This window comes from Tyto alba, unplaced genomic scaffold (assembly GCF_018691265.1).
Source record: "Tyto alba isolate M040663 unplaced genomic scaffold, T.alba_DEE_v4.0 Super-Scaffold_26, whole genome shotgun sequence".
Taxonomy (NCBI): domain Eukaryota; kingdom Metazoa; phylum Chordata; class Aves; order Strigiformes; family Tytonidae; genus Tyto; species Tyto alba.
In genome coordinates, this window is record NW_024881300.1 from 8,764,024 (window position 1) to 8,777,873 (window position 13,850).

General features: G+C 39.2%; 1 protein-coding gene across 1 annotated transcript in view; it reads right to left on the reverse strand.

Moving 5' to 3' along the window:
- LONP2 (lon peptidase 2, peroxisomal) overlaps positions 1–13,850 on the reverse strand; it is a 46,699-nt gene that overhangs the window by 2,596 nt on the left and 30,253 nt on the right. The window contains exons 12-14 of the mRNA XM_032997982.2: positions 9,920–10,062; positions 2,359–2,566; positions 846–1,036 (exon numbers count right to left, since the gene is read on the reverse strand). Of these exons, the coding sequence (XP_032853873.2) occupies positions 846–1,036; positions 2,359–2,566; positions 9,920–10,062 (542 nt within the window). The remainder of the gene's footprint in view (positions 1–845; positions 1,037–2,358; positions 2,567–9,919; positions 10,063–13,850) is intronic.

Below are 13,850 nucleotides of genomic sequence, written 5' to 3' on the forward strand. Positions count from 1 at the left end.
GGGAAAATGTGGTCACTGGTGTAATAAAGGCAATTTATTTGGAAAGCTAAGCACACTCGCTCCAGACCAGAGTTAGTGCAGTGTTTATTTTTCACTAGAGCCCTGAGCAACAGGCTATCCTGTCAGTCTGACTGCCACCAGAATGTTATTTCAGAGATCCTTCTAGTCTGCTGCCTTATCACATTATCTCTGGTTTACTCTCTACTGTGTGAAACACAATACTGTGTTCCGACTTCATCCTTCCTTTGGCCAGTGTTGGGTAGGAGATAACTCCCATATCTGCTTCATCATTTAGGCCACACTCCGACTGTTACTTAAAATTAAAACTGTATTTGTTTGAAAATTTTCCTTTGCCCTCATGCTTTGAAAAAGCTTTATGGGGACACCATTCAGCTGAACTGTATATAAGGAACAAAATTTAAGAAAAATCTAAAAACAGAGGTACAGACATGGTTTCAAGAGTAACCCGTGTGCAATTACTGCACGAGCTTTAAGAAACTGCAGATACTTCCATGGTCAGAGTTAGAAGAAGCATGTTTAGAGGGCGCAGTAATACATATTTTGGAGCCATCCTGATTTTTAAGATTTCTAGGCTTCCTTTCTAACTAGACGTTTTAACATGCTTTCCCTGAAAACAGCATCAAGGCTAGCTTTAACACAAAATGCAAAGCAGACAGAGGAGGTGCAGTGCTACAGCAGGCTGGCTTCCATCAGCCTGAAGAGACGAGATTGCAGCGAAGGAACGATCCAGCAAGACTTTGCTTTTGTAAGTGGCTATAAACAGATTGTATATCCAGAATAGGGAGAATTAATACAATTTAGCTCTTTTCTCAAATGATGCTTACTGGAAGAACAAGGCCTCTTAGTGTAATTTCTCCTGTCATGGCTACATCTGAACACACCAGCCGCCCACTGAAGAGTGAAGCAAGACAGGTTACTATGGTAACACCAGCAGATGGTCCATCTTTTGTGACAGCTCCAGCTGGGAAGTGCAGATGGATGTCAGTGTTGTCAAGGAGATCAAAACTTCCAGAAGCTTAAGGAAAAAAAGAATGGTTTGCATGTGAAAAATCTAAACCCATTTTGTTCCTGGTCTTTATTCTAAAAGCCCACCAGAGAACTAAAAGTCCTAGCACTATTTTTTAACCGCTGAAAAAAATCCACTATATTGCAGAGGCCCTAGAAAAACAAACAAAAAGAAAACCCAACAAGCTTCCCTACATCCACATCCCTAGAGAAAACCATAACAAGTAAAGCAATAAGCTTGGCATTTGCATGTGTTGGGAAATTCAGAGCAGGAATTAATGTAGAAACCAAGGAATTCCTACATAGATTTTTTTTTAGGTGTTTTTATGTCCCAAACCATAAATGTCAATTTTCAGACAACTTACAACACAATTGGCACTCCCCAGAAACCCAGCATTAACCAGTATTATAAGGTAAATCTCTCATTTATACCTTTTCACTGTACTTAACCTGTAGGACATAACTGTAAACTAGAGAGGTGGACGCGTATACAGTTAATGCCAGCAGCATTTCATACATTAATTCAATTGAGTTTTTTAACCTATCTAAACTTCCAAAAATAACGACAGACACTGGATAATTATTTGACTGTTCAGCAGCTGATTAAACTAGAAAACACATTTCCAGGCCTCTTGGGAGGTCCAAATAAAAACCAAAAGAGTTAAAAGTTTATTTGCTGAAGCCCCATTGCACTGCAGTTCCAACAGCGGCCATGCAAACCCAGCTAATTCTGAAAATGTTACAACTTAGACTAGAAAAACTTACTTTTAACAGAAACAGTGTCTTAATTTTAGAGGAAATTAATATTCCCATATCTGCATCTATATCGCGGAAGTACTGCTGGAAAGCTTGAATGTAAAAGTGAGTAAGAGGCAGTGTCTGCCACAGCTAGGCGGCAGCATTTTGGCAGAGAGGCTGCCCCCAGCCCTCCAGGTTGTTGGGGGGAGGGACCTGCCAGGGTGGGAGAATTCACAGCGCCAACTCCTGTTCTGCCTGGACTGACGTGTTGGCCACCACCGCCTCAGTTTGGCAGGAATCAGGAGGAGAACTACCAAAAGGAACTCTAGAGCTGATTTCATCTTCAGTGTAGCACTGATTGCTGGAAACCCCTTTCTCTATTAAGGCAACATTTTAATCCATTTCCACAATGAGTGTGAGTAACTCCCACTGTTACTCAGCAATGTCACAATCTGCTGAATTACTGAAAAATACCGAGTTTTAGGACGTGTCATTTCCATGCAGTATTAATACTTCCTTTACGTGCAGCCCTGCAGTAAGAGATCTCTGTGATGCAATATAGCTATGCCTTGCTGTCATTTTTTCCCAACCTACCGTTGGTTAGCTGATACCTCTTCGCATTGCTGCGCAGCCAGCTAATTGCAAGATGCGCCGACTCCTTCATGACATCTCCGAGCTGACCAGTCAGAGTAAGCTGACCTTCTCCGTCCATGCGACTAGCTTCTACAAACATGATCTCCCCCCCTAATGGAGTCCAAGCCAAGCCTATAGCTACTCCGGGCTGACTTAAGCGTTCAGACACCTGAAGGAAAATAACACAGGAAACAGTCAAAACAAATATTGCAAAACCAATTCGATAGTTGCATTCAAAACAACTGTATCCATTCAAACACAAAAGTTAAGCCCAAGTGCCTGATCTCTTTTTTTTTTTTTTTTTTTTTTAAAATGCAGCAGTAATTCTGCCTTATGTGTAAACATTAATTACAGAATTGGAGCTGTATGTGGCTGCTTAGCTTAAGGCAAGGGCAGACATCTGGGTAGATCATTCTCAAAACCTTCTCCACCCCCAGAAGTTCAGTGAGAACCTTTCTCTTCAAAGGACTTCCAAGTATTTAGTCAATCCTGCCTGAATGCTTATATGCTGTATACAGACACTACACAGAAAAGCTGGGGCAGGCTGGAGAGGGGCCAGAGAAGGCCCGCGAAGATGATCAAGGGACTGGGCAGCCTGCTGTATGAGGAAAGGCTGAGAGCTGGGTTTGTTCAGCCTTGAGAAGAGAAGGCTTAGGGGAGACCTTATCACCACGTTCCAGTATTTAAAGGGTGGCTGCAAAGAAAATTAAGACTCCCTTTCTACAGAGCATTGCGTGGAAAAGACAAGGGGTAATGGGTACAAGTTACTCCTGGAGAGATTCCGGCTGGACAGAAAAGAAATTTTTCCCAATGATTACAATCAGAAGAAACCCTGATGAAAGACCATACAGCCATTCAGCATGTTCTGAACTACTAAGTTACGGATCTATTACAAAGTAGAAAAGAAACTGGATGAATTTTTACTGTGTCAGGCGGCGATAAAGCAAAAGACAAATACTCCTTTGTAGAATAAAGTGATAGGTCCACTTCAAAATAATTTTGTCTCTTACTGAAATGCAGAATGGAAAGTTAATTTGATTCATTCCTGAAAGGGATGAATTCTTCATTAAACTGTTAATAGAATTGAAAGAAATCTTTCATTTCTTGGATAGAAGTCAAAGGAGCCTTACAACAGAACAGTAAAAGAATTCCAATTCTGAAATCTGCATTTCTAGTTACATTAACATTTCTCAAATGATTTTTGTCCCTTCTAAGCACATTTACCACTCCATTTTATACAACTTGCAAACCCAGAGCAATAGACCAGTTTTTTTTCTCTAGCATAAACTCATTCTGCACTGCACAATTTCCCATAATCTTAATGCTTCCATTTTGCTTCCTTCCAAGAGTTCACAGAGAAATAAACTAATCAGACTTTGCACAGACACTGAAAAGGCAAAGCTCTGTATACACAAAGTTGACTTGCTTTTAACCATCAGCCCAGCTGCAAGATCAGAGAAATCTATGGAAGCCCGTACAGCCGCGTACCTTAGGTCTTGTATGGCCCTGCTGTGAGCTGGCTGGATAAGAAATACGTTGATTTGTGAGCTCCAAAGATAGTAAGTTATTAAGTATTCTAGTCCCTTACTAAAATGCCTCTCTGTCAGCCCACTAGAAATGCTTCTGCAAGTCCCCAAATAGTACAGGGGTCTGAAGTTTTGTAAGTCAAACAGCAGCAGTGGGTTACCTAAGCTGAACAATATAGCCTTCCACGAGATGATCAGAACAAGAACTCTTTCAAAATAGGAACCAAAGGTGGACACTTGAGTATTAGGCTAAATTCCATCCCCATCATAAAAATACAATAAAAATTAAGACCATAAAATTCTTAATACTCAGTTTCTCTTTCCTGTTTCACAAATAGCAAAGGGCTTCCTTTATGCAGTAAGAGTGACCAACTACTCACTCTACAGCTGGTACCTCTGGTTACTGGCCAGAGATGCACATTTAAAAAAAAAAAAACAAACCAACTCATTTACAAACACACAAGTTGTGCTACTTGTAGATGTAGCTAACTCACATATATGAGAGGAACAACTTTGCTCATACCAGAGAATTGGTGAAGCAAAAAAAGAAAGCATTTGAGGTCTTACAAAATGAAATAACATATATAACATGCTTGTTACAATTTCTGATTTTGTATTACATGCTTTGCCAGACGCTATAGTGAGCTATCAAACACGGTCGTCTTCTAAGTTTGATGACTAAGATTGAAATGTGACCCTGGCTCAGGATCACTGTTTCTTGGTTTGAGGGAAATCAGCGCACCGCCGAGGCACAGCGCAAGCTGTGCCAACCCTGCCTACAGCAAAGCTGCGCTGCCACAGGAGTCCTGGCGCAAACGCGACTCCAGCTGCCAGGAGAGACAAGCAGCAGAGGCCCGTGGGACTGGTGTTACGCTCCGGCATCTAGCCGACAGCCAGGTAAGGTAGGAACTATACTTCCTGCACACTAAAGCAAAGGAAGCCGCACAGCCCCTCTCCTTGGTTCTCTTGAGGCTCTCTGTTACCTATGTATCTTGAACGGCATCATGCCATTTGCTTTTCCTAGCATAATTTAGCTAGAATGGCTGTTTCTTTTTCTAGCATTTAAGAAAATTGTACATAATAGAGTGTTTCACTTGTATGGTATCACAACACCTCATCAAGAATTTCCATTTTTGCTAACATAAGTTTCTATATCCGTTCCCTATATTTTATTATTTACAGTCACTGATCAGCTTAGTAATTGCTTATTAACTCAGGTTAACAAAATCATTTCAACCTGGTTATACTGAAATTCAACAACATTGAAATATTCTCCTTTACACTTGAGACAATCATGTTTTGTCAACCTGTCATGGTTTCAAACATTTCAGGTATAATGAACAAAAGTACCCATCAACAAGGTTTGTTTGTTTGAGAGTTTTTGTCTTCTTTTCTTTTTTTTTGGACTGGATGTTAGCACTGGCTCTAACTGTGTATCAATTCAAAACAGTTTACAGACTAATTCCATTGTCTGAGAGCTCAGCAGCAGAAAATGGCAAACACGACTAAAGATCAAAACCCAAATGGTTCTAAAGACTCATCATTATCTCACCTCAGTACAAACTCCTTCCTCTACCCTAGACTAGGTAGGCACCTCCTCCTACTTTCACAAGTAAGTTGAGATCTGGTAAGAGAAACTAGGTGTGTAGTAAGTATTAATCACCTTTCATGTGATTAACCTTCATCATTCTTCACAGTAACTGGTAGACTCAGGAGGCCAGCAACTTCTCCTGCTGCACTACTAGAGACTGCAACCTCCTCGCCTGAACATTAACTGATGCGTGTTGACGGGCTTATGTGTAGAGAACACGCCCCGGCAGCTTTGGTAGCTGTCTTCAGAAAAGACCCTTGAAAATCCCTAAAAGCACAGACACACACAAACGCCCATACAACCGTACAATACTTAGAGGGAAGTACACTGTATTACGTTAAACATACCTATGAGGTGTTACAGTGAGCTCCACAAGACTCAATCACTCCTGGCAGCTCTGAGTAACAACTTCTCACAAAAAGTCAGAATAATTTAAATTAGAAGAAATCCTTACTTTTACTTTTTAAAAAACTTCAATTAAAGACGACCATTAGAATCAGATGATGACTGGTCATGTCTGTCCGATGATGGAAGAAGAGGTCACTGACCTACATAAACAGTCTTGTTTTCTGTAAATTTTTATAGATGAGACCAACTCAGCTACAATTTAGCTGTAATCCGAGTAGACAAATATATTGTCAGATACATTTTAGCTCCCTGGACACTGCAAAATTAAAGTCTTAACATTTAGCGCAGTCATTTATTTTAAAATATTTAAGGTTACTCCAAGAAAAAGAGACGTCATCCACAAGTCTGCGGTTTTGGAGTTGCTCTTTAAGTCAGCATAATTCACAAAAAGCTATTAAGTCACTGATTCGTAATGGGAAGATGAGAACCAGTCCTAAGCTACTTGATGGCCTTTAGCATCTTTATTATCCTTCCACAGGTTCTCCCAACCTGACTGTACGAACCTTTTTTCTAGTCTACTCTTCTGATCCATTCCCTAGCAAACCACTACAGGCAAAATAGGTAACAGCAGCTTCCCTTTAAGGGAGGAGGATTTCCCGGATTATCACCACAGGACTGATATTTCTTAGATAAAAATGACTATTTAAACCCATGCTTTGCACAGATTTTGCTTCTAAAAGATAACCTCATTTGTTCCCTAATTAGAATTGCGTATGTCCCATGAAAGAGAGCTATTCTTTCATGGCATCTGCACTTTCATTTCCTAGAATAGGTAATTTCACTGACCTAGAGCTTCTGTCAGTTCAACTTCACTCACATTATGAGGATACAGCCTCATTCTGATAGGCCTTCCTGTGGTGCTAACAATGCTTTGTTAACTGAGAAGAATTAAAGGTTGAAAGAAAGAAAGAAAAAAAGAAAGCTAAAATCCAAGTCAGAAGAGAAATACTTCATCATAAACACTCTGGATTTGTTATAAACCCTTTTCCCCAAGAGCATGCTGTGCTGAAACATTTCATTAAATCTTTTATACTTTAAACTACTGTCAAGATTATTCTTCCAAAGCCTTATTGTGTGATTTATTCCAACATTTGTTCTGTAGGGTGACACATATGATTACTTATTTGTGATAAATGAATTAATCCTACAAGTATGAGCTGAGCATTCTGTCATGCCTTTCTGCTGGGAGACCTCTACAGAAAATAAACAAGCAATGCACTGAAAAGGTGAAAGATGAATCACTTATTTTAACGTATTCCCTGAAAGACAACAGATCAATTAAGTCATGTCATGTTTTCAGTTCTATTTGCTCAGTCTCATCCAAGTACTGACATGGTGGCTGCCTCCACTGTATCTTCATTTCAGCTAATTATAAATGGCAAAATGTAGGTCACAGGTGAAGCTTTAAAGGCCAGATACAGAGAGAGACACACTGCAGACTACAAAACCAGAAAAAACACCAGTAGCCAATCTGAAATAGCTGGCATTGAGGCAGAAGCTATACCCTTCATTTGAAAGAATCTTGGGGACACTTGAGAAAATCCAAAGGAACAATAGGTTAGTTGGGAAAGTTCATTAAAACGGGAGTTATGTGGCTGAGCAATTTATATTGAAAAAATCATAAAGTGTATACTGAAAAATATTTACTCATTAATAAATACAGCAAGCAGTACATGAAAATAAATCCTGAGCTGCTCAGGGAATTGATGATCTGTGGGTTCATCTCTAGTTCTATTTATGTGCTACTTAATTTGCCTGCTAAATAGAAAAATAGTTTAAAAAACCTTTGATACACAGGTCAAAAGCTTCAGACAGTCTTATTTCAGCTTATATAGGCCCGCAGATCTATGAAATGTTTATATGTATATTCATGGCAACTGTTCCTGCAAAAAAAACCCCAACCCAGCACTCATGTATTTGTATATTTGGAATTAAGAATCACACTTTAAAAATTTTACTTGCACTACTTATTTTCTGTAGAAAAAGGACAAAATAGCAGAAATTATTTGCCAACACAGTCACACCACCAAATTTAAATGAATAATCAACTCCAGAAAAAGTTCAGAACTGGGTAGAACATCTAAGTCAAGTCATATATTAGCATATTTCTTGGCCTACAATCTAATTTTAAAAAAGTGTGATAAATTCATATTTATTTGAATTAATTCTAATCTCAGCTGGGAACTAGGAGTTCTGCAAGTGACCAGAACTTTTGTACAAATTTACAAAATTCAGTATTTTTTTTTTAAGCACCTTTATGAAACTAATAAACATCAGTTGTAGAAATCAGCGTATTGGCTTGAATATTATGTTCAATTTACTACAAATGGCTTTATGTGCATCTGCAATTCAAGCACTAAAAAGCCAAACGATCCTGCAGCACCGTAGCTCCAAAGACCACATGACTGAAGTGTATAACATACTTCAAAATGAAAATTCAGATAGAATGTTATTTCTCTGAAAAAAAATCCACGTTATTTTTCAGTAATTGTTTCTAAAAGTCAGGTAGTGAGAAAAAGATAGAGACTAGTAAAAATTTCCATAAGAGTATTACAAATGGTCTGCTGGCTACAGTCATTCCAAATCAAGCTAAAGTACATCCACACTACTTTCTTAATTAAAATGGCCTTGAACTCTCTTGTGTGATTTTCTTATTCGGTACAGTGGTTTCTGAGGGATGAAAAGCAAGTAAGTTGCTTACAATAGTCATTTGCCCAAAAAGCAAACTCTTTTAATTTCTGAAAGTAAAAAGAAGTCAGTCAGAACACAAATGACCAATGTGACAAAACTCAACCAAGAGTCATAAGGTATTTGTCTATTGATCACTTGATCTTCCTGGCCCCTTAGTCCCCCCAGCTTCCACTGCTACCATCATCATCCTCTAACACAATCAATAGTGTTGTCTTCCTTCAACTCGTCTCCTCATTTTTGTCTCTTCATTAAGAATCTCTTCCATGATAAAATCTTAATATCCAAAAACCTCAGTTCAGGTCTAAAAACTGACTCAATCCTTAACAATCATTAATTTCCTCCCACTTCTACATATTCTGTCCCCTTTTTGTCCTCCAGATCCCACTGGAGTCTGGTTCTCTCATCCAGGAGGGAAGAATTATCACAGGAAAGTTCTGAGAAGTTTGATATTTTTCTCTTCTGAAAGTTTGCCCTTCATTTCTATTTTCTCCATAACTTACTGGTTTACTGATCTTTTCTCCAGGATAAAGACAGAAAAATTTAGTGTTCCATCAGCAACTGGTTTCCTGTCATAGTGTTATATATACTACTTACACTCGGTCAGTTCACCTGGACCTGAAGTAAAGCAGAGAATAACTGCAATGTAAATGGTGAAAAGAGAATCCCAAATTAACAAGCTACTTTAATTGATGGCATTTTCATAAAATGTAGCAAAATACAGATAGGGGAAAGAAAAAAATTCTAGAATATGCCTACTGAGGAACACAGCTGGTACTAGGAAGCTGGAGGTGCCTGACTGATCATAAAACATTTTTAATAGCTAGGAGTCACATTAGCCTAAAGAATGTCTGAGAGGTTCTGGTGCAAACTGAAGTGGTTTTAACACCCAAAAATGCTGACCGGCTTTAAGGAGGTGTGTGGGACAGTCCTTAACACAGCTGCCTCAGAGACAGAATTCCTGGGTTCTACTTTTGGCTTCTTTCCCAAGACCACCAAACATCCCCCAAACAAAAGTGAAGTTGTTATAAACTGAAAAAACACCATCAGATTCCTAAGCACTGCTGCAGGCATCTTTGCTAACAGAAAGTCATGCCATTACGTTATTTATATACCATGAATTCAATCAAAATAAAACAAAAACTTCTTTAGGTGAAAAAACACTTGGTGGAACACAAAGAAACACAAGTTCTGTTACTAATACATTTTTTAAAAAGATGATATTGTATAAACTCAGTCAATAGCTATAAAATAGACTAGTCAAACCAGACTGAAACAGCAGTCAAGCAGAAACAAATGAGGATGTTACCTCCATTTCATACATGGGTGGCCCCAGGATATCTTTTAAAGCATGGAAATCAATTAAAATTGGCATTTCAGGTGGCAGAGCCAGGTCAGCTGTGTCACTGATGGATTCTGGTTTTGCATCTTCTGTGACATGTTCCTTGCAATCTAAGGGAAGAAAATCTAGTTCAGGATTTGTAGCAGTCTTTCTTGACACAGGAATTTTTAAAAATTGTGACAGAGAAAAATAAAATATTCAGAGAAATGCTCAGAAAGTTCATGAAAGTGTGCTTAAACCATCTTCCACAAAAATCTTGTCAAATTAAAGATAATATGGCATCAAATTTAATTATTAAGACTAAACATGTTCTAACCGTTCAGCAAAGATAATATTAAATCTAGAGCACTGACAGATGAAATTCACTTGCTTAAATGCATTTTAAACGACGTCAAATAGCAAAGCACAATAAGTTCATTTAGGACTTTGCACTTTTCATCAGATTTGTGCATAAAACCAGTATTTATAGGAGATGATCATGTTTAATGTAATCTAGAATATGGAGCTGAATGTGGAAATACTAGAAGTTCAGTAACTAGTGTCCTTTTTACGTATGTTTACAACTGTGGTCTCTCTCTGCAAGGACATAAATGCCTAACTTCTGACACTAATAATTAAGTTCTGTCAAATGAACCAGGCCAGATTTACATATATTGCTTTGCCACATGGCTGCATTAACTGTAGCTAGCCTGCATTACTTCCAACATCTCTTTGCACAGTACCCAACAAGGACAACGTAACTTACTGCTCTGTAACTCTGCCTTCCTGTCTTCACACCCCAAACCCCGCACACATACCCTCAACACCAGCTGACCAGGTACAGGAGAAGCAGGTACATGTACATCACAGGGAAACCAGCATCACTGGAAGCTTAACTCAACTAGCCCTGGTGTGCCACCTCTTCCCAGGCTGTCAGATGGAACTACTAGCCCAACATAGCACAGCCCACCTTTATTGCACCCTATGGAGCACATATTCTGACATTACACTTCTTAGATTTTTGACTCTTATGACTACTGTGGCTTTACTCAATCATAGAATGGTTTGTGTTGGGAGGGACCTTAAAGATCACCTAGTCCCAACCCCCCAGCCACGGGCAGGGCCCCCTTCCTCCAGCCCAGGTTGCTCCCAGCCCCGTCCAACCTGGCCTTGAACCCTTCCAGGGAGGGGGCAGCCACAGCTGCTCTGGGCACCCTGTGTCAGTGCCTCACCACCCTCACAGTGAAGAATTTCTTTCTTATATTTAGTCTGAATCTACCCTCTTTTAGCTTAAAACCATTATCCCTTGTCCTATCACAACAGGCCCTAACAAAAAATCTGTCCCCACATGTCTTGTAAGTGCCCTTTAAGTAGTGCAAGGCCACTGTAAGGTCTCCCTGGATCATTCTCTTCTCCAGGCTGAACACCCCCAACTCTCTCAGCCTGGTCTCACAGGGGAGGTGCTCCAGCCCTTCATCATTTTCATGGCCTCCTCTGGACCCACTCGAGTAGGTCTGTGTCCCTATAGTGAGGGCCCCAGAGCTGGACACAGCACTGCAGGAGGGTCTCATGAGAGCAGAGTAGAGGAGGAGAATCCCCTCCCTGGTCCTGCTGGCCACACTGCTCTTGATGCAGCCCAGGACACGGTTGGCTTTCTGGGCTGTGAGCGCACATTGCTGGCTCACAGTCAGGTTTCCACCCACCAACACCCCCAAGTCCATCTCCTCAGGGCTGCTCTCAACCCACTCCTCGCCCAGCCTGTATCTGTGTTTGGGATTGCCCTGACCCATGGGCAGGACCTTGCACTTGGCCTTGTTGAACTTCATGAGGTTTGCACAGGCCCACCTCTTCAGCCTGTCCAGATCCCTCTGGGTGGCAACCTCAAACAATTTCAGTATAACAACTTCATCTATAGCTTTTGTCTTGACACACAAGGCTCTGCTCTTTTCTTTGTTGGATGAGATATTTATAAGGTGTCTTGGCCAAAAACCACTCGCTGCACATAATTCCTCAAAGACCAAATTATTAGATGTTTTCAGAAATACTGACAGGTGTAATATACTCTTCAGGAAGGGCTATAAAAGCCAATTAGCCTGACACTTTTGAATGCAATCTACTCAGCCATCATCAAAAAGGGATTACATAATTAAAGCAGTAGTTATGGATTCAAAAGTGTGCTCCTTCTTTCCTCCATTTATAGTATGATTCTATTTCTTACCTATACAATTGTTTCCTTAGCAGAATTTCCTTAAAATTTATTTTTTCTCTACAAATGTGTGTTCTATACAAAAGTGAATTGTAATGGGGACCATATAAATATCAAAGCCTCAAAACTGTTTTAAACCAGACTACACAGCTGGTTGTTTGCATGAATAAGCTCAATAACTTAAACATCATTTGTACTAGGCCCACACTGCACATTTACTTACGCAACTGTATACAGAAGGAGAATGAATGTAAGCAGGGAGTCATTTCCCCACAGAATTTGATCCAGATGCAAAAGGCTCATTACCATTTTCTCAAGAGCCCTAAGCAATATTTTAGTGAAACATGTATCAGAGAAATGAAAAACACTTGAACAATCCAGATGTTTCTAAGGTTCTGTGGCAGTTTTATAGTAGTTCCTCCCTGCCCTGAGGCTGACATTAAGAAAAGCACTATACACATACATATAGTGAAGATGTTTCTTCCCACCCCAAAACCACAAACCTAAGATGCATTTAAAGTGATGGTCTGTATTACGCAGGAACGTATACTGAGCTTCAAGACTTCTGCACCATATTTGGGGAAATTACCTGCTGTTGCTTCCTTTTCTTGAGTTGTTTTTTACAAAGAAACTGTCTTCCTTTGTATATTAATGCGTGCATAATAATTGAAGATCCAGGAATTTAAGCAATTATAGAAAAACACAAATCACTGACCTATCTGTTTTATAAAACAGTAAGGGGCATTTCTGTGCTCCAAAAGTAATTTGTGGAATGGATGAAGAGAGAATGTCTCCTTTCACAAGATACAAACTATCATTTTATTAATCCTGATATAGAAAGGCCTGTATACAGTCAATTTTGTTGCAGTGTAATTCTCACTAATGCCTTCATGCAGTATCAAGCAAAACACTCTACATCAATATTTCCATAATAACACCAACTCAGCTTTCATTCAGGACTCAAATCCAATAGTTATTATCCAACAGACACTAATGTTTCCATTGTACAACTCATTGTTCCATGCATAAATTCCATTCCTTTGTTGTAAACACTGCCTTAGTCAGACAGCCCTCCTGTTGTTCCAGCATGTCTCTATTTTTGTTTAACTACTACTCCTGTACATATTAAATTCAAATACATAAATACTACCAAGTCTAGGAAATGTAACGCTGCATGCTATTCTTGCAACTCAGACTGCAATTTCAACACTATGAATCTTCAAAACTTGAGTAATTTGATACAACAATCCATATTTTAAAACAAAACTGAGTTTAAAAGCAGCTTTTGTTCTATACCAATATTTTACTACCTAACAAACACAATTTTCCATTTCTGCTTGCTCTTATTTCACCTAGTTCTACGTGTAGAGCTGGAGACAGACTTCTTGTAAACAAATCAGTAAGTAATTTTTGAGGCCACTTGCCCTATTAAAAGAATCAGAAACTCTTTGTTTGAGTTTATATAATCTAATTAGTAGACCCCACTTTATAATCTGTAACAATAACAAACTCCAGACTTTTTCTAAAATATTAACCTAAATTCTGACATTATCTAATTTTTCATAAAAGCATACAGTGATGTTCCAACATACAAGTACAAGCACTTTTTGTTTGAAAGAAAAATCATCTTCTTTCATCACCTGTATAAACGTGTTGACTATGAAGAGTCTATAAAGATGAGAATTTCCATTAATGATGACAAATACATGTTAC